The 21,820-nt window shown below is 39.8% G+C and overlaps 1 protein-coding gene across 1 annotated transcript; it reads left to right on the top strand.

Annotated features, from left to right (window-relative positions):
• Window positions 1-19,655: 19,655 nt before the first annotated feature.
• Window positions 19,656-21,773, top strand: LOC308381353 (uncharacterized protein). Its single transcript, XM_080858908.1, has 2 exons — window positions 19,656-21,006; window positions 21,183-21,773. The coding sequence occupies exon 1, from the start codon at window positions 19,801-19,803 to the stop codon at window positions 20,974-20,976; it is 1,176 nt and encodes a 391-aa protein (XP_080715034.1). The 5' UTR covers window positions 19,656-19,800; the 3' UTR covers window positions 20,977-21,006; window positions 21,183-21,773.
• Window positions 21,774-21,820: the final 47 nt, after the last annotated feature.

Raw genomic sequence — 21,820 nt, 5'->3', positions numbered from 1 at the left:
CTGGACGACAAGATGCAGAAGATGAAGCGGGAGATGGGAGAGATGGAACTCACTAAAGCTGAGCTGGAGGCCAAGAGAAAAGAGCTGGAGCACACCATCAGAAGAAACACCAGGAAACTTAATGAGATGGAACAATCAAAGACTGACATACAACAGGCTAAAGAGGAGATGGACAAAGCAATCCAGAAAATTGCTCTCGAGAAGGAAGAACTCAATGAAATGAAAGCAACTTTACAGAGCCAGATTGAGAATGATAGAAACGACCTTCAAAGGATGGAGAAGGAGCTTCATCAGAGAATCAACTCATTTGAAATTGAGCGTGGTCAACTGAGAGAAACCGAAGTCACACTTCAAGTCCAAACGCAAATTCTTAACAAAGCTAGAGAAGATATAGAAAAGGAAAGAGGTAAAATGGCAGATGAGTTTCAGGAACAGAGAAATATCCTTAAGACAGAGAGGCAAATGCTGGACAAAACCAAAGAAGAATTACAAAAACAAAGAGAAGAAATAGACCTGAGAAGACTGGAGACAGAGCAACTTCAGGCAGAGGTAGAGGAGATGAACAAAGAAAGACAAATAGCTTTCCATGACAGAATTAGGGAAGCCTCTTTTGAGAGTGAACAACTTGCCAAAGCAAAGGAAGAACTCAACACAAAAATGGAAGAAATGAAAAGAGAAATGGACACTCTTCAGAGCCTGAAGGATGAGTTGAAAAGGGAAAGAGAAGAAATTGACGGCAAAATGAAAAACACAAAGACGGAGATTGACCATCTGGAGAGAATAAAGTCTGATATTCAAAGTCAGAAAGAAGAGTTTGAAAAGTCAATGTATGAAACAAAGGCAGAGAAGGAAGAACTGGAGAAGATCAAATCTGACCTCTGGAAACAAAAAGAGGACACTGAGGCAAAGCTGGTGATGCTGAAGCAAGAGATGAAGGAAATGGCAACTATGAGGGAAGAAATAGAAAAGCAGAAGGAGGAACTGGATGACAAGATGCAGAAGATGAAGCGGGAGATGGGAGAGATGGAACTCACTAAAGCTGAGCTGGAGGCCAAGAGAAAAGAGCTAGAGCACACCATCAGAAGAAACACCAGGAAACTTAATGAGATGGAACAATCAAAGACTGACATACAACAGGCTAAGGAGGAGATGGATAAAGCAATGCAGAAAATTGCTCTTGAGAAGGAAGAACTCAATGAAATGAAAGCAACTTTACAAAGCCAGATTGAGAATGAGAGAAACGACTTTCAAAGGATGGAGAAGGAGCTTCATCAGAGAATCAACTCATTTGAAATTGAGCGTGGTCAACTGAGAGAAACCACAGATGCACTTCAAATCCAAACACAAATTATTAACAAAGCTAGACAAGATATAGAAAAGGATAGAGGTCAAATGGCAGATGAGTTTCAGGAACAGAGAGAGATCCTTAAAACAGAGAGGCAAATGCTGGACAAAACCAAAGAAGAGATACAAAAACAAAGAGAAGAAATAGACCTGAGAAGACTGGAGGCAGAGCAACTTCAGGCAGAAGTAGAAACATTGAAAAAAGAAGGGGAAGAAGCTCTTCATGACATAATTAGGGAAGCCTCTGTTGAGAGTGAACAACTTGCCAAAGCAAAGGAAGAACTCAACACAAAAATGGAAGAACTGAAGAGAGAAATGGACACTCTTCAGAGCCTGAAGGATGAGTTGAAAAGGGAAAGAGAAGAAATCGACGGCAAAACGGAAAACATAAAGACGGAGATTGACCAACTGGATAAAATGAAATCAGATATTCAAAGACAGAAAGAAGAGTTTGAAAAGACAATGTATGAAACAAAGGCAGAGAAGGAAGAACTGGACAAGGTCAAATCTGACATCTGGAAACAAAAAGAGGACAATAAGACAAAGCTGGTGATGCTGAAGGAAGAGATGAAGGAAATGGCAACTATGAGGGAAGACATAGAGAAGCAGAAGGAGGAACTGGACGACAAGATGCAGAAGATGAAGCGGGAGATGGGAGAGATGGAACTCACTAAAGCTGAGCTGGAGGCCAAGAGAAGAGAGCTGGAGCACACCATCAGAAGAAACACCAGGAAACTTAATGAGATGGAACAATCAAAGACTGACATACAACAGGCTAAAGAGGAGATGGATAAAGCAATGCATAAAATTGCTCTCGAGAAGGAAGAACTCAATGAAATGAAAGCAACTTTACAGAGCCAGATTGAGAATTATAGAAACGACCTTCAAAGGGTGGAGAAGGAGCTTCATCAGAGAATCAACTCATTTGAAATTGAGAGCGGTCAAACCAAAGATGCACTTCGAATCCAAACACAAATTCTGGACAAAGCTAGACAAGATATAGAGAAGGAAATAAGTAAAATGGCAGATGAGTTTCAGGAACAGAGAGATATCCTTAAGACAGAGAGGCAAATGCTGGACAAAACCAAAGAAGAGATACAAAAACAAAGAGAAGAAATAGACCTGAGAAGACTGGAGACTGAGCAACTTCAGGCAGAGGTAGAGGAGATGAAAAAAGAAGGGGAAGATGCTTTCCATGACAGAATGAGGGAAGCCTCTGTTGAGAGTGAACAACTTGCCAAAGCAAAGGAAGAACTCAACACAAAAATGGAAGAACTGAAGAGAGAAATGGACACTCTTCAGAGCCTGAAGGATGAGTTGAAAAGGGAAAGAGAAGAAATTGACGGAAAAATGGAAAACATAAAGACGGAGATTGACCATCTGGAGAGAATAAAGTCAGATATTCAAAGACAGAAAGAAGAGTTTGAAAAGGCAATGTATGAAACAAAGGCAGAGAAGGAAGAACTGGACAAGGTCAAATCTGATATCTGGAAACAAAAAGAGGACAATGAGACAAAGCTAGTGATGCTGAAGGAAGAAATGAGGGAAATGGCAACTATGAGGGAAGACATACAGAAGCAGAAGGAGGAACTGGAAGACAAGATGCAGAAGATGAAGCGGGAGATGGGAGAGATGGAACTCACTAAAGCTGAGCTGGAGGCCAAGAGAAAAGAGCTGGAGCACACCATCAGAAGAAACACCAGGAAACTTAATGAGATGGAACAATCAAAGACTGACAAACAACAGGCTAAAGATGAGGGTGAAGACACTGAGAAACTGAGGAAAGATATAGAAAAAGCAAAGTATGAAGTCCAAATGGAGAGGCATCAGCTATCACAACAAAAGATTCAAATTGATCAACAGAAGCAAGAAAATGACAACATACAGGAAATTAATAATAAATACAGCAATGATCTGAAACGTATGAGGTTGGAATTTGAGCAAGAAAAAGAGAAATATCACAGTGACCTTGCAAAACAAAAAAATGATATACAACAAAAGAGATTTGAGCTTGAAAAAGAAAGGCTCGACATGGAGGAGAGACTCATTCAAATTCAGTGTGAGAAAGACTCTGTGGATGAGTTGAATGCAGAAATAGAGAAACAGAAAGAAGAAATTAAAACAGAGAGAAAACATCTGGAAATGAAAAAGCAGGAACTGCAGCGCTACAAGACAGAACTTATGAACCAATCAGAGGTGATGGATGATGCACAGCAAACTGTGATAATGGAGCAGAGACAGCTTGAGAACAAAATGGCTGAATTAAACAGCCAACAGCAGCAAGTGAACGACATGATGAGGACAAACAAACTGGAGTTGGACAATTTAGAAAACCTAAGGACTGAACTGGAAGTACAAACAGAGCATTTGGAAAACACCTTGGAAAACGTGAAGATAGAAAGTGAGCAGCTGGAAAACAATAAAAAGAAATTTGAAAAAGAAAAACAAGACATTGAAAACAGAAACCAAATGATATTAAAAGAAACTGAAAAGTTGAAAAAAATGCAGATAGATGTGGATGAGCTAAAGAAAGACGTTGAAAAACAACAAAGAGATCTTCAGGAGGAGAAGAACCAGTTGGAGAAGACCAGGACCCACATAGAGAGACAAACTATTAAAGAGAAACTAGATGCTGAAAGAGAGGAACTTGAGAAACTGAAAAATAGCCTGCTTGAAGAAAGACAGGAAATTGAAAACAACAAGCATGACATGATGAAAGACAAGGATGAGTTGGAAAACTTAAAAAATGACCATCTGAGACAATGGGAAGAACTTGAACGATACAAGAAAAACATTCAAAATGAGAAAGATGAAATTGAGAAGAAGGTATCTGAGGTGGAAGAAAAGACCAATAACATGGAGAACATGATGAAGGTCATTCAAGAGCAACAGGGTGAGCTAACAGAAAGGAAAGCTAAGATAGACCAGCAACAAAGAGAGCTAGAAAACATGATTGATATCCACAACAAGGCCAAAATTGAATTTGACCAATGCAGGGCTGAAATAGAAGAGAGAAAAACTATTGAGAGCACTTTTAAAGAGAAACTAGATTCTGACAGAGAAGAACTTGAGAAACTAACAGATAGAATGCACGAAGAAAGACAGGAAATTGAAAACAGCAAACATATCATGATGAACGAGAAGGATGAGTTGGAAAACTTAAAAAATGACCTTCAGAGACAACTGGAAGAGCTTGATCAATGCAAAGAAAACATTCAAAATGAGAAAGATGAAATTGACAAGAAGGTGTCTGAGGTGGAAGTAAAGACCAATAAGATGGACAACATGATGGAGGAGAGTATAAAGGAGAAAGAAAGACTGAAAGAACAAGCACAGGTTCTTCAAAAAGAAAAGGATGACCTCCAGAGTCTTGCTGAAGAAACGGATAGAAGGAAGGTTGAGCTTGAACAGTTTAATATTGACATTGAGAAACAAAAACAAGAATTAAGTGAAAACAAACTCATTCTTCTGGCAGAAAGACATGATTTGGAGAAGAAAAAGGGAGAAATTGATATGAAAATGGACATTTTAGAGAATGAAAGTGTGAAACAGAGGGCAGAAAACAAACAGCTAATGATGGAAATACAGGAAGAGAAAGACGATCTTAAAAAGATTCAAGAAGAAATTGAATCGAATAAAAAAGCCCTAAAGAGCCAGGAGGAAGACTTGAACACCAGGAAGGAGCAACTGGACCTTCTCCAGTCAGAACTCCAAACACAGAGAGACACCATAGAAGACACGATGAAGGTCATTCAAGAGCAACAGGGTGAGCTAACAGAAAGGACAGCTAAGATAGACCAGCAACAAAGAGAGCTAGACAACATGATGGATATCCACAACAAGGACAAAATTGAATTTGACCAATGCAGGGCTGAAATGGAAGAGAGAAAAACTATTGAGAGCACTTTTAAAGAGAAACTAGATTCTGACAGAGAAGAACTTGAGAAACTAACAGATAGAATGCACGAAGAAAGACAGGAAATTGAAAACTGCAAACATATCATGATGAACGAGAAGGATGAGTTGGAAAACTTAAAAAATGACCTTCAGAGACAACTGGAAGAGCTTGATCAATGCAAAGAAAACATTCAAAATGAGAAAGATGAAATTGACAAGAAGGTGTCTGAGGTGGAAGTAAAGACCAATAAGATGGAGATCATGATGCAGGAGAGTATAAAGGAGAAAGAAAGACTGAAAGAACAAGCACAGGTTCTTCAAAAAGAAAAGGATGACCTCCAGAGTCTTGCTGAAGAAACGGATAGAAGGAAGGTTGAGCTTGAACAGTTTAATATTGACATTGAGAAACAAAAACAAGAATTAAGTGAAAACAAACTCATTCTTGAGGCAGAAAGACATGATTTGGAGAAGAAAAAGGGAGAAATTGATATGAAAATGGACATTTTAGAGAATGAAAGTGTGAAACAGAGGGCAGAAAACAAACAGCTAATGATGGAAATACAGGAAGAGAAAGACGATCTTAAAAAGATTCAAGAAGAAATTGAATCGAATAAAAAAGCCCTAAAGAGCCAGGAGGAAGACTTGAACACCAGGAAGGAGCAACTGGACCTTCTCCAGTCAGAACTCCAAACACAGAGAGACACCATAGAAGACACGATGAAGGTCATTCAAGAGCAACAGGGTGAGCTAACAGAAAGGACAGCTAAGATAGACCAGCAACAAAGAGAGCTAGACAACATGATGGATATCCACAACAAGGACAAAATTGAATTTGACCAATGCAGGGCTGAAATGGAAGAGAGAAAAACTATTGAGAGCACTTTTAAAGAGAAACTAGATTCTGACAGAGAAGAACTTGAGAAACTAACAGAAAGACTGCACGAAGAAAGACAGGAAATTGAAAACTGCAAACATATCATGATGAAAGACAAGCATGAGTTGGAAAACTTAAAAAATGACCTTCAGAGAAAACTGGAAGAACTTGATCAATGCAAAGAAAACATTCAAAATGAGAAAGATGAAATTGACAAGAAGGTGTCTGATGTGGAAGTAAAGACCAATAAGATGGAGATCATGATGCAGGAGTGTATAAAGGAGAAAGAAAGACTGAAAGAACAAGCACAGGTTCTTCAAAAAGAAAAGGATGTTCTCCAGAGTCTTGCTGAAGAAACGGATAGAAGGAAGGTTGAGCTTGAACAGTTTAATATTGACATTGAGAAACAAAAACAAGAATTAAGTGAAAACAAACTCATTCTTGTGGCAGAAAGACATGATTTGGAGAAGAAAAAGGGAGAAATTGATATGAAAATGGACATATTACAGAATGAAAGTGTGGAACAGAGAGCAGAAAACAAACAGCTAATGATGGAAATACAGGAAGAGAAAGACGATCTTCAAAAGATTCAAGAAGAAATAGAATCAAATAAAAAAGCCTTAGAGAGCCAGGAGGAAGACTTGAACACCAGGAAGGAGCAACTGGACCTTCTCCAGTCAGACCTCCAAACACAGAGAGACACCATGGAAGACACGATGAAGGTCATTCAAGAGCAACAGGGTGAGCTAACAGAAAGGAAAGCTAAGATAGACCAGCAACAAAGAGAGCTAGACAACATGATGGATATCCACAACAAGGACAAATTTGAATTTGACCAATGCAGGGCTGAAATGGAAGAAGAGAGAAAAACAATTCAGAGCACTGTTAAAGAGAAACTAGATTCTGACAGAGAAGAACTTGAGAAACTGACAAATAGACTGCACAAAGAACAACAGGAAATTGAAAACTGCCAACATGTCATGATGAAAGACAAGGATGAGTTGGAAAACTTGAAAAATGACCTTCAGAGACAATGGGAAGAGCTTGATCGATGCAAAGAAAACATTAAAAATGAGAAAGATGAAATTGAAAAGAAGGTGTCTGAGGTGGAAGAAAAGACCAATAAGATGGAGAACATGATGCAGGAGAGTATAAAGGAGAAAGAGAGACTGAAAGAACAAGCACAGGTTCTTCAAAAAGAAAAGGATGACCTCCAGAGTCTTGCTGAAGAGACAGATAGAAGGAAGGTTGAGCTTGAACAGTTTAATATTGACATTGAGAAACAAAAACAAGAATTAGGAGAAAACAAACTCATTCTTGAGGCAGAAAGACATGATTTGGAGAAGAAAAAGGCAGAAATTGGTATGAAAATGGACTTATTAGAGAATGAAAGTGTGAAACAGAGGGCAGAAAACAAACAGTTAATGATGGAAATACAGGAAGAGAAAGACGATCTTAAAAAGATTCAAGAAGAAATAGAATTGAATAAAAAAGCCCTAAAGAGCCAGGAGGAAGACTTGAACACCAGGAAGGAGCAACTGGACCTTCTCCAGTCAGACCTCCAAACACAGAGAGACACCATGGAAGACACGATGAAGGTCATTCAAGAGCAACAGGGTGAGCTAACAGAAAGGAAAGCTAAGATAGACCAGCAACAAAGAGAGCTAGACAACATGATGGATATCCACAACAAGGACAAATTTGAATTTGACCAATGCAGGGCTGAAATGGAAGAAGAGAGAAAAACTATTGAGAGCACTTTTAAAGAGAAACTAGATTCTGACAGAGAAGAACTTGAGAAACTGACACATAGACTGCACAAAGAACGACAGGAAATTGAAAACTGCCAACATGTCATGATGAAAGACAAGGATGAGTTGGAAATTTTCAAAAATGACCTTCAGAGACAACTGGAAGAGCTTGACCAATGCAAAGAAAACATTCAAAATGAGAAAGATGAACTTGAAAAGAAGGTGTCTGAGGTGGAAGAAAAGACCAATAAGATGGACAACATGATGCAGGAGAGTATAAAGGAGAAAGAGAGACTGAAAGAACAAGCACAGGTTCTTCAAAAAGAAAAGGATGACCTCCAGAGTCTTGCTGAAGAAACGGATAGAAGGAAGGTTGAGCTTGAACAGTTTAATATTGACATTGAGAAACAAAAACAAGAAATAAGTGAAAACAAACTCATTCTTGAGGCAGAAAGACGTGGTTTGGAGAAGAAAAAGGGAGAAATTGATATGAAAATGGACATATTACAAAATGAAAGTGTGAAACAGAGGGCAGAAAACAAACAGCTAATGATGGAAATACAGGAACATAAAGAGGATCTTAAAAAGATTCAAGAAGAAATAGAATTGAATAAAAAAGCCCTAAAGAGCCAGGAGGAAGACTTGAACACCAGGAAGGAGCAACTGGACCTTCTCCAGTCAGACCTCCAAACACAGAGAGACACCATGGAAGACACGATGAAGGTCATCCGAGAGCAACAGGATGAGCTTACAGAAAGGACAGCTAAGATAGACCAGCAACAAAGAGAGCTAGACAACATGATGGATATCCACAACAAGGAAAAAATTGAATTTGACCAATGCAGGGCTGAAATGGAAGAAGAGAGAAAAACAATTGAGGGCACTGTTAAAGAGAAACTAGATGCTGAAAGAGAAGAACTTGAGAAACTGTCAAATAGACTGCACGAAGAACGACAGGAAATTCAAAACTGCAAACATATCATGATGAAAGACAAGGATGAGTTGGAAGATTTAAAAAATGACCTTCAGAGACAACTGGAAGAGCTTGATCAATGCAAAGAAAACATTCGATATGAGAAAGATGAAATTGAAAAGAAGGTGTCTGAGGTGGGAGTAAAGACCAATAAGATGGAGAACATGATGCAGGAGAGTATAAAGGAGAACGAGAGACTGAAAGAACAAGCACAGGTTCTTCAAAAAGAAAAGGATGACCTCCAGAGTCTTGCTGAAGAGACAGATAGAAGGAAGGTTGAGCTTGAACAGTATAATATTGACATTGAGAAACAAAAACAAGAATTAGGAGAAAACAAACTCATTCTTGAGGCAGAAAGACATGGTTTGGAGAAGAAAAAGGGAGAAATTGATATTAAAATGGACATTTTAGGGAATGAAAGTGTGAAACAGAGGGCAGAAAACAAACAGCTAATGTTGGAAATACAGGAAGAGAAAAACGATCTTAAAAAGATTCAAGAAGAAATAGAATCAAATAAAAAAGCCCTAAAGAGCCAGGATGAAGACTTGAACACCAGGAAGGTGCAACTGGACCTTCTCCAGTCAGACCTCCAAACACAGAGAGACACCATGGAAGACACGATGAAGGTCATTCAAGAGCAACAGGGTGAGCTAACAGAAAGGACCGCTAAGATAGACCAGCAACAAAGAGAGCTAGAGGACATGATGGATATCCACAACAAGGACAAAATTGAATTTGACCAATGCAGGGCTGAAATGGAAGACAAGAGAACAACTATTGAGAGCACTTTTAAAGAGAAACTAGATTCTGACAGAGAAGAACTTGAGAAACTAACAGAAAGACTGCACGAAGACAGACAAGAAATTGAAAACTGCAAACATATCATGATGAAAGACAAGGATGAGTTGGAAAATTTCAAAAATGACCTTCAGAGACAACTGGAAGAGCTTGATCAATGCAAAGAAAACATTCAAAATGAGAAAGATGAAATTGAAAAGAAGGTGTCTGAGGTGCAAGAAGAGACCAATAAGATGGAGAACATGATGCAGGAGAGTATAAAGGAGAAAGAAAGACTGAAAGAACAAGCACAGGTTCTTCAAAAAGAAAAGGATGACCTCCAGAGTCTTGCTGAAGAGACAGATAGAAGGAAGGTTGAGCTTGAATCGTTTAATATTGACATTGAGAAACAAAAACAAGAATTAGGAGAAAACAAACTCATTCTTGAGGCAGAAAGACATGATTTGGAGAAGAAAAAGGCAGAAATTTATATGAAAATGGACTTTTTAGAGAATGAAAGTGTGGAACAGAGGGAAGAAAACAAACAGTTAATGATGGAAATACAGGAAGAGAAAGACGATCTTAAAAAGATACAAGAAGAAATAGAATCTAAGAAAAAAGCCCTAAAGAGCCAGGAGGAAGACTTGAACACCAGGAAGGAGCAACTGGACCTTCTCCAGTCAGAACTCCAAACACAGAGAGACACCATGGAAGACACGATGAAGGTCATTCAAGAGCAACAGGGTGAGCTAACAGAAAGGACAGCTAAGATAGACCAGCAACAAAGAGAGCTAGACAACATGATGGATACCCACAATAAGGAAAAAATTGAATTTGACCAATGCAGGGCTGAAATGGAAGAAGAGAGAAAAACTATTGAGGGCACTGTTAAAGAGAAACTACATGCTGAAAGAGAAGAACTTGAGAAACTGACAAGTAGACTGCACAAAGAACGACAGGAAATTGAAAACTGCAAACATGTCATGATGAAAGAGAAGGATGAGTTGGAAAACTTAACAAATGACCTTCAGAGACAATGGGAAGAGCTTGATCGATGCAAGGAAAACATTCAAAATGAGAAAGATGAAATTGAAAAGAAGGTGTCTGAGGTGGAAGAAAAGACCAATAAGATGGAGAACATGATGCAGGAGAGTATAAAGGAGAAAGGAAGACTGAAAGAACAAGCACAGGTTCTTCAAAAAGAAAAGGATGACCTCCAGAGTCTTGCTGAAGAGACAGATAGAAGGAAGGTTGAGCTTGAACAGTTTAATATTGACATTGAGAAACAAAAACAAGAATTAGGAGAAAACAAACTCATTCTTGAGGCAGAAAGACGTGGTTTGGAGAAGAAAAAGGGAGAAATTGATATTAAAATGGACATTTTAGAGAATGAAAGTGTGAAACAGAGGGCAGAAAACAAACAGCTAATGTTGGAAATACAGGAAGAGAAAAACGATCTTAAAAAGATTGAAGAAGAAATAGAATCAAATAAAAAAGCCCTAGAGAGCCAGGATGAAGACTTGAACACCAGGAAGGTGCAACTGGACCTTCTCCAGTCAGACCTCCAAACACAGAGAGACACCATGGAAGACACGATGAAGGTCATTCAAGAGCAACAGGGTGAGCTAACAGAAAGGACCGCTAAGATAGACCAGCAACAAAGAGAGCTAGAGGACATGATGGATATCCACAACAAGGACAAAATTGAATTTGACCAATGCAGGGCTGAAATGGAAGAAGAGAGAAAAACTATTGAAAGCACTTTTAAAGATAAACTAGATTCTGACAGAGAAGAACTTGAGAAACTAACAGAAAGACTGCATGAAGAAAGACAGGAAATTGAAAACTGCAAACATATCATGATGAAAGACAAGGATAAGTTGGACAACTTGAAAAATGACCTTCAGAGACAATGGGAAGAGCTTGATCAATGCAAGGAAAACATTCAAAATGAGAAAGATGAAATTGAAAAGAAGGTGTCTGAGGTGGAAGAAAAGACCAATAAGATGGAGAACATGATGGAGGAGAGTATAAAGGAGAAAGAAAGACTGAAAGAACAAGCACAGGTTCTTCAAAAAGAAAAGGATGACCTCCAGAGTCTTGCTGAAGAAACGGATAGAAGGAAGGTTGAGTTTGAACAGTTTAATATTGATATTGAGAATCAAAAACAAGAATTAAGTGAAAACAAACTCATTCTTGAGGCAGAAAGACGTGGTTTGGAGAAGAAAAAGGCAGAAATTGATATGAAAATGGACGTATTAGAGAATGAACGTGTGAGACAGAGGGCAGAAAAGAAACAGCTAATGATGGAAATACAGGAAGAGAAAGACGATCTTCAAAAGATTCAAGAAGAAATAGAATCGAATAAAAAAGCCCTAAAGAGCCTGGAGGAAGACTTGAATACCAGGAAGGAGCAACTGGACCTTCTCCAGTCAGAACTCCACACACAGAGAGACACCATGGAAGACACGATGAAGGTCATTCGAGAGCAACAGGGTGAGCTAACAGAAAGCACCGCTAAGATAGACCAGCAACAAAGAGAGCTAGACAACATGATGGATATCCACAACAAGGAAAAAATTGAATTTGACCAATGCAGGGCTGAAATGGAAGAAGAGAGAAAAACAATTGAGGGCACTGTTAAAGAGAAACTAAAAGCTGAAAGAGAAGAACTTGAGAAACTGAAAAATAGACTGCACGAAGAAAGACAGGAGATTGAAAACAACAAGCATGACATGATGAAAGACAAGGATGAGTTGGAACATTTAAAAACTGACCTTCAGAGACAACTGGAAGAGCTTGATCAATGCAAAGAAAACATTCAAAATGAGAAAGATGAAATTGAAAAGAAGGTGTCTGAGGTGGAAGTAAAGACCAATAAGATGGAGAACATGATGCAGGAGAGTATAAAGGAGAACGAGAGACTGAAAGAACAAGCACAGGTTCTTCAAAAAGAAAAGGATGTTCTCCAGAGTCTTGCTGAAGAAACGGATAGAAGGAAGGTTGAGTTTGAACAGTTTAATATTGATATTGAGAATCAAAAACAAGAATTAAGTGAAAACAAACTCATTCTTGAGGCAGAAAGACGTGGTTTGGAGAAGAAAAAGGCAGAAATTGATATGAAAATGGACGTATTAGAGAATGAACGTGTGAGACAGAGGGCAGAAAAGAAACAGCTAATGATGGAAATACAGGAAGAGAAAGACGATCTTCAAAAGATTCAAGAAGAAATAGAATCTAATAAAAAAGCCCTAAAGAGCCTGGAGGAAGACTTGAACACCAGGAAGGAGCAACTGGACCTTCTCCAGTCAGACCTCCAAACACAGAGAGACACCATGGAAGACACGATGAAGGTCATCCGAGAGCAACAGGGTGAGCTAACAGAAAGCACCGCTAAGATAGACCAGCAACAAAGAGAGCTAGACAACATGATGGATATCCACAACAAGGACAAAATTGAATTTGACCAATGCAGGGCTGAAATGGAAGAAGAGAGAAAAACAATTGAGGGCACTGTTAAAGAGAAACTAAAAGCTGAAAGAGAAGAACTTGAGAAACTGAAAAATAGACTGCACGAAGAAAGACAGGAGATTGAAAACAACAAGCATGACATGATGATGAAAGACAAGGATGAGTTGGAACATTTAAAAACTGACCTTCAGAGACAATGGGAAGAGCTTGATCAATGCAAGGAAAACATTCAAAATGAGAAAGATGAACTTGAAAAGAAGGTGTCTGAGGTGGAAGAAAAGACCAATAAGATGGAGAACATGATGGAGGAGAGTATAAAGGAGAAAGAAAGACTGAAAGAACAAGCACAGGTTCTTCAAAAAGAAAAGGATGTTCTCCAGAGTCTTGCTGAAGAAACGGATAGAAGGAAGGTTGAGTTTGAACAGTTTAATATTGATATTGAGAAACAAAAACAAGAATTAGGAGAAAACAAACTCATTCTTGAGGCAGAAAGATGTGGTTTTGAGAAGAAAAAGGGAGAAATTGATATGAAAATGGACTTATTAGAGAATGAAAGTGTGAAACAGAGGGCAGAAAACAAACAGCTAATGATGGAAATACAGGAAGAGAAAGACGATCTTAAAAAGATTCAAGAAGAAATAGAATCGAATAAAAAAGCTCTAAAGAGCCAGGAGGAAGACTTGAACACCAGGAAGGAGCAACTGGACCTTCTCCAGTCAGAACTCCAAACACAGAGAGACACCATGGAAGACACGATGAAGGTCATTCAAGAGCAACAGGGTGAGCTTACAGAAAGGACAGCTAAGATAGACCAGCAACAAAGAGAGCTAGACAACATGATTGATATCCACAACACGGACAAAATTGAATTTGACCAATGCAGGGCTGAAATGGAAGAAGAGAGAAAAACAATTGAGGGCACTGTTAAAGAGAAACTAGATGCTGACAGAGAAGAACTTGAGGAACTGAAAAATAGACTGCACGAAGAAAGACAGGAAATTGAAAACAACCAGCATGACATGATGAAAGACAAGGATGAGTTGGAAAACTTGAAAAATGACCTTCAGAAACAACTGGAAAAGCTTGATCAATGCAAAGAAAACATTCAAAATGAGAAAGATGAAATTGAAAAGAAGGTGTCTGAGGTGGAAGAAAAGACCAATAAGATGGAGAACATGATGCAGGAGAGTATAAAGGAGAAAGAAAGACTGAAAGAACACGCACAGGTTCTTCAAAAAGAAAAGGATGACCTCCAGAGTCTTGCTGAAGAAACGGATAGAAGGAAGGTTGAGCTTGAACAGTTTAATATTGACATTGAGAAACAAAAACAAGAATTAACTGAAAACAAACTCATTCTTGAGGCAGAAAGACGTGGTTTGGAGAAGAAAAAGGGAGAAATTGATATGAAAATGGACATTTTAGAGAATGAAAGTGTGAAACAGAGGGCAGAAAACAAACAGCTAATGATGGAAATACAGGAAGAGAAAAACGATCTTAAAAAGATTCAAGAAGAAATAGAATCAAATAAAAAAGCCTTAAAGAGCCAGGAGGAAGACTTGAACACCAGGAAGGAGCAACTGGACCTTTACCAGTCAGAACTCCAAACACAGAGAGACACCATGGAAGACACGATGAAGGTCATTCAAGAGCAACAGGGTGAGCTAACAGAAAGGAAAGCTAAGATAGACCAGCAACAAAGAGAGCTAGACAACATGATGGATACCCACAACAAGGAAAAAATTGAATTTGACCAATGCAGGGCTGAAATGGAAGAAGAGAGAAAAACAATTCAGAGCACTGTTAAAGAGAAACTAGATACTGAAAGAGAAGAACTTGAGAAACTGACAGATAGACTGCACGAAGAAAGACAGGAAATTGAAAACTGCAAACATGTCATGATGAAAGAGAAGGATGAGTTGGACAACTTGAAAAATGACCTTCAGAGACAATGGGAAGAGGTTGATCAATGCAAAGAAAACATTCAAAATGAGAAAGATGAACTTGAAAAGAAGGTGTCTGAGGTGGAAGAAAAGACCAATAACATGGAGAACATGATGCAGGAGAGTATAAAGGAGAAAGAGAGACTGAAAGAACAAGCACAGGTTCTTCAAAAAGAAAAGGATGATCTCCAGAGTGTTGCTGAAGAAACGGATAGAAGGAAGGTTGAGCTTGAACAGTTTAATATTGATATTGAGAAACAAAAACAAGAATTAGGAGAAAACAAACTAATTCTTGAGGCAGAAAGACATGATTTGGAGAAGAAAAAGGCAGAAATTGATATGAAAATGGACATATTAGAGAATGAAAGTGTGAAACAGAGGGCAGAAAACAAACAGCTAATGATGGAAATACAGGAAGAGAAAGACGATCTTAAAAAGATTCAAGAAGAAACCCTTAAAGCCTTAACGAGCCAGGAGGAAGACTTGAACACCAGGAAGGAGCAACTGGACATTCTTCAGTCAGACCTCCAAACACAGAGAGACAACATGGAAGACACGATGAAGGTCATTCAAGAGCAACAGGGTGAGCTAACAGAAAGGACAGCTAAGATAGACCAGCAACAAAGAGAGCTAGAGGACATGATGGAGCATACTGAGCTCGAACGAAGAACACCCGTGACACAACCACACCTGCAAGAAGAGACCATAACCGAGAAGGATGATCTCGATAAAATCCGATCTGATATTGAAGTACAGAAAATGCTTCTGCAGGATGACCTCAAACAAATAAAAAGAAATAGAGATGAACTGGAAGATATCAAGAAGCAAATTCACAAAGAAATGGAAGACATTGAAATTAAGAAAAACATTTTAACAAGGGAGAGAGATGTGATAGACCAGAGAACTGGCATTTTAGAAGTGCAACAAAGACAGTTAGAGCTGGAAAGACAAAGCCTTCGGGATGAAAAAGACAATCTGGAAAAGACTAAATCTGTGCTAGGAGGTACTGGAGAGATTGAGAACCTCATGGAGGAGATGAAGAAACAGAAAGATGGCATAGATGAGATGGCCTTTCAGCTCAAGAAAGAAAAGGAAAACATGAATAATATGATCAAAGAAATTAAGTTAAAGGAAGAAGGTCTAAACCAGAGACATGTGAATCTACAAAGTTTAGAAGAAGACATAAAAAACGAAAAAGTCCTACATGAACAGGAAAGGAATACGTTGGAAAAACAGAATCAGGAAATAGAGGGGATGATGAAAAAAATTGAAATGGAGAGGGAGGAATTGATTAAGCAAAATGATGATGTCAGCCTGAGACAGGGTGAGCTCAATCTCCTCCTAGCTGAGACTCAAAAACAAAGACGTGACGTTGAGGACATGAGCAATGCCCTTCAGCTGCAGCAGATTGAATTCACTCAGTGGGAGATCACACTACAAAAACAACAGAAAGACTTGGATGAAGGCTGGGAACTCAATACAAGGGAAAAGGACAATCTCGAGAAGATGACACTAGAAACAGAGGAGCAAAAACAACAATTTAAAGAAGATATGGAAAGGTTGATGAATGAGACAGCAGAAGTAAATCTCCTGAAAAATGAGATTCTAAAAGAAACAGAGAGGGTGCAACATTTGACCAGAGTAGATGCTACAACACAAACTCCTATGGTGGATATGAGACTGGCCGTTCCAGCCCTTTTGGTAGAGTCCGAGCCTGTTGGTGTTGCAAGACCTGATGCAGCAACAGAAACACCTCTGGCAGAGACGGCGCAGGCTGATGAGGCAACAACTGCAGAGCAGTTGGAGATGGACGATGCTACAACACAGACCGTTCCAGTGAAGGTGGACCAGGCCGATGCTGAAACACAAACACCTGTGGAGACAGAACAGTATGATGATGGTGTAAAACAATCACCTGCTGTCAAGGCAAAAAAGACTGATGTTGAAAGAGCTGTCGCGGAAAAGAAAAATGCTCATGCAATAACACAAACCCTTACAACTGAGATGGTCGCTGCTGCATCCCAAACTCTAAAGATGGAAGTGGAAGATGCTGATGTTGAAATGTTTGATGTGAACCTGGAGCAGCCTTTTACAGCAGTTATCAAGAAGGTGAAGGCAGCTGTTGGCATAATACAGGCTGATGATACAGCACAGACGGCTGTGGTGGAGAAAGAGCAAGTTGAGGCAGCACCACCTGCAGTGAAGAGGGAAATGGCTGATGCAGCAACACAAACAATTGCTGTGGAGACAGAACGGGTGGTTGCGGATGTTACAACACAAACACTTGCAGCAGAAGTGGAGCAGGCTGATGTAGCAACACAAACACCTGTGGTGAATATGGAACCATCTGATGCTGCAGCACCAACTGTTGTGGTGCCTTCAGAGCAGGATATATCAACACTTACAAAGGAGATGGAACCGGCTGATGTTCTAACGCCTTTATTTAAGTTGGAGCAGGCTGAAGCTGAAACACAAACCCCTGTGGAGGACATCGAACAGGCTTATGCGGCATCACCAGCAGAGGAGATGTCTGATGCAACAACACAGACACCTACTGTACAGCCAGAAAAGGCTGTTGCAGCATCTGAAACAGCTGCCATGGAGTTGGATAAGCCTGATGCTTCAACACAAACTCTAGAGGCAGTGGTGGAGCAAGCTGATGCAGATACACAAACAGTTCCAGTGCTTACAGAACAGCCTATTGCAGGAACATTTGCAGTGGGGATTGAGATGGTTGATGCTGCAACTCAAACACTTGCAGCAGAAGTGGAGCAGACTGATGAAGCAACACAAAAACCTGTGGTGAATATGGAACCATCTGATGCTGCAGCACAAACAGTGGTGGTGCCCTCAGAGCAGGATATATCAACACTTACAGAGGAGATGGAACCGGCTGATGTTCTAACGCCTCTATTTAAGTTGGAGCAGGCTGAAGCTGAAACACAAACCCCTGTGGAGGACATCGAACAGGCTTATGCGGCATCACCAGCAGAGGAGATGGCTGATGCAACAACACAGACACCTACTGTAGAGCCAGAAAAGGCTGTTGCAGCGCCTGAAACAGCTGCCATGGAGTTGGATAAGCCTGAAGCTTCAACACAAACTCTAGCGGCAGTGGTGGAGCAAGCAGATGCAGACACAAAAACAGTTCCAGTGCTTACAGAACAGGCTATTGCAGGGACATTTGCAGTGGGGATTGAGATGGTTGATGCTGCAACTCAAACACTTGCAGCAGAAGTGGAGCAGACTGATGAAGCAACACAAACACCTGTGGTGAATACGGAACCATCTGATGCTGCAGCACAAACAGTGGTGGTGCCCTCAGAACAGGATGACGCAACATCTGCAATGGAGATGGAGTCTATTGATGTTGCAACACCTGTGGTGGAGACAGACCCGACTGATGCAGCTCAACATGAGAAAAAGGATATGGCAGATGCTGCAACACAAACTCTAGCGGCAGAGGTGGAGCAAGCTGATACTGAAAAACAAGTCGTTTCAGCACTTAAGGAACCGGATACTGGAACACATGCAGAGGAGATGGAACCTGCTGATGTTCTCACACCTGTGTTTATGATAGAGCTGACTGATGCTGCAACACAAACCTCTGTGGTTGAGATTGAGAAGGCTCAAGTAGTAAAATCAGTGGTGGAAATAAAGCTGAGAGAAGGGGATGAAAAGAGTACAGCTGAGATCCAAACTGAGACACAGAAATTGGAGAAACTGATGGAGTCTTTAGAAGGAGCGAAAGCTGAAATGGAGCAAAAGAGGGCTGACCTAGAAAGAAAGAGGAAAGAGACAGAGAACATCACAACGATGTTGAACACTGAAAGAGAAGAGCTGGAGCAGACCAGGGCAGAGAAGCAGACAGAGAAGGAAACAGCAAGAGCAATGGCCACACAGCTTCTACAGTTGAAGGAAGACCTGGAGAACCTCTCATCTGAGACCCGGCGAAAGAGAGCTGAGTTGGAGTTGGTCAGTGAGGAGATTCAGAGGAAAAGACAAGAGAAGGAGGGAGATGATGGAGTAAAAATGGAGAGAACATATGCTAAAACAATAAAAGGACAAACTGAGACATCAGTTCAAACCGACATAAAGGGTGAAGAATTCGACACCATCCAAGTGTCGATGGACAGAGACAGGCAGGATTTGGAGACCATGAGGGAGATGTTGGAAAGAGAAAGGGTATTACTGGACCAAGAAAAGATGGAGGCAATGAGCAGTAAAGACAAAAGGATGGAGAAAAGGTTGGATACCAAAGACAAGAAGCAACAAGAAGATGAAAGGGAACTTGACAATCATGGGGTTGTTATTGGTAAAATGAACATTTCCACACAAACATCTCAAACAGAACCTGAGCAAACAAAAGACTTTAAGAGGGAAGAGTCTGACTCCGCTAGAGACACACTGGCAAAACAGATGGAACAATTGAATCTCAGAAAATCTGCGATGGAGACGCAAGAGCAGGATATTGCAAAAAGAGCAGAAGACATGAATATAAAAGAGACTGAGCTGGAGAAAACATTAGCTGATATACAGCTGTCAAAAACGGCCATGGAAATGACAATTGAAGAGCAGAGAGAGGAGGCAGAAAGTATGATGGAGAAATCACAGGGGGGAAAGGAAACCCTTGCAGAGTTAAATTCAGAGCTAGAGAGGCAGACAGGTCAATTGAAGGATGTCTTAAACGAGTGTCAGAGAAAAACAAAAGAGCTACAACAGATTCAGTGTAAGATCCATGAAACCGAAGCCGAAATTATCAAGCTAAAGGACATGAAGAGGATGCTAGATATAGACGCACAAATGAAAGCCATCACAGACCCTGAACTTATTGGAAAAGAAGACAAGGCTATAGACCAAAAGAGACCAACTGAAAGAAAAGACACAGCAACAATGACAACTGCAACCACTGAAAAAATCACACAAAAAGAAAATGCTGCCACACAAACACCACATGAAGATCAGAGAGAGATCAAAGAGTTGAAGCACTGGCAGGAGGCATACCGCAAAAAGAGTGAGGAACTTTCATGGATGGAAACAGAAGTAAACCGACAACGAGAAGAAACTGAGAACAGTATGAGGAAAATAGAGAAAGAGAAGGAGGAGATGTTAAGGGACGGAGCTGAACTTCAGCAATGCCTGGAAGAGATAGAAAGAGGGGAGGCAGAAAAATGTGTGGAAAGACTAAAATCACTCAGAACAGAATGGAGAATGAGAGGCTGGGATATTGATACACTGGATGTTAGAAAAAGAAAGGAGCCGAAAATGAGAGAGACTGTAAAGAGGAAAATCACTGACAGAGACGAGATTGAACAAATAAAAAAGAGGATACATGAAATGAAAGAAGAACTGGAGAAAAGATGGGAATCCATTGAACTTAAACAGAAGGAGACAGTGAAGAAACGGAGAGAACTGGAGCTTAGAAGAGCTGACATAGAGAAATACAAGGAAGTGCTCCAAAGAGAACAGATCAAGGACCGCCAGAGAGCCATGGAGAGAGAGAGAGAGGTGCAGATAATAAAGGAGCTAATGGTCAAGGAGATTGAAGTACTAAGGTGCACAGGCAAAGGTATCAGCAGTGAAGAGCTGTGGAGACTAGCCCTGCAGATTTCGCAGCTGGAGAGGTCACTGGTGAAGACCACACACAGGGGCGTGCAGACGCAGAGGGACCCGAGACAGAGAGAAGCAGTCAGCCCCCATCTGGAGGAGACACAGGTGTACACGCAGAGGCCTGCAGGTGGGATGATAAAGGTCAGCTCTTCTGCGGAAGGAGGACTATGGAAGCCCAGTGAGAGCAGAGGGACACAGACAGGAAGAAGAGAACAGAGGACTTCTTTGGGTCTAAGGCTGCTGTGGTGGATCAGGAGGTGCTGTGACTGCTGCTGTCCAACACAAGGCCAGGGGGAGGAATACCAGTGGGTGGAGCTTCATGAAGAAGAACTCCACTAAGGACTTTCTGGAAAACTTCATGATATGCAGGTGAGAGACAAAGTGACTTGGACATGGATTATTCACACTGAACGATGGCTGTTTGCTATTAGATAAAATTAACAAAGGACAAATGTAGTCAAAGATTTGAGATGTTATTTAAATACTTTAAAAATATGTTTTGTCATGACGTTCCTAAAAGATCATTTCATATTTTTGTCTTTCAGCAACTCATATATTCATGGAATATGGACAGTCACATCTCAAGTTACCCGGAGGAAAATATTAATTTATCCTTCCTTTTATTTCTGTTTTGCGCTTACTTTGGTAATTTTGAGCATTCATGCTCTTATTTCATATAATCTCAGTCCTATATTACCTGACTGCTCTATGTAATCAAGGTAGAAAATAACTGCAAAATCATATTTTATTTTGTTGGTCGTGCATATATCTTAATGTCTCAAAGAGGAAATCATCTACATGGGAGTACAAGAAAGTTAGTTACATCAGGAGATTCAGGAAATTATTAAAAATATATATATATTATTATTTCTTAGCTTTATTTTAAGCTTTCATTGTGGATATTATTAAAAGGGCTTTGTTTAAGTTGTATCAGTGCATCTAAAGCACACACTTCTTAAAGCTAGATTAGAAACCAGTGTTTTGAATAGAAAAGTCTTTTCCTGTCTTACATACCTTATTATTAAGAATGTAGTTGCAATATATTACCTGTATGTTTATTTGTTTATTAATGTTTATTTATTAAGCATCTTTGAGAACTGTGAAAAGTGCTATATTAATGTGATGTATTATTATTATTTGGGTTAACTATTAAACATATTCAAGTTAAGCATTCATGTTTATT

This window comes from Sprattus sprattus, assembly GCF_963457725.1.
Source record: "Sprattus sprattus genome assembly, chromosome: 20".
Lineage (NCBI taxonomy): Eukaryota > Metazoa > Chordata > Actinopteri > Clupeiformes > Clupeidae > Sprattus > Sprattus sprattus.
This window is presented reverse-complemented; position numbering and strand designations above follow the sequence as displayed.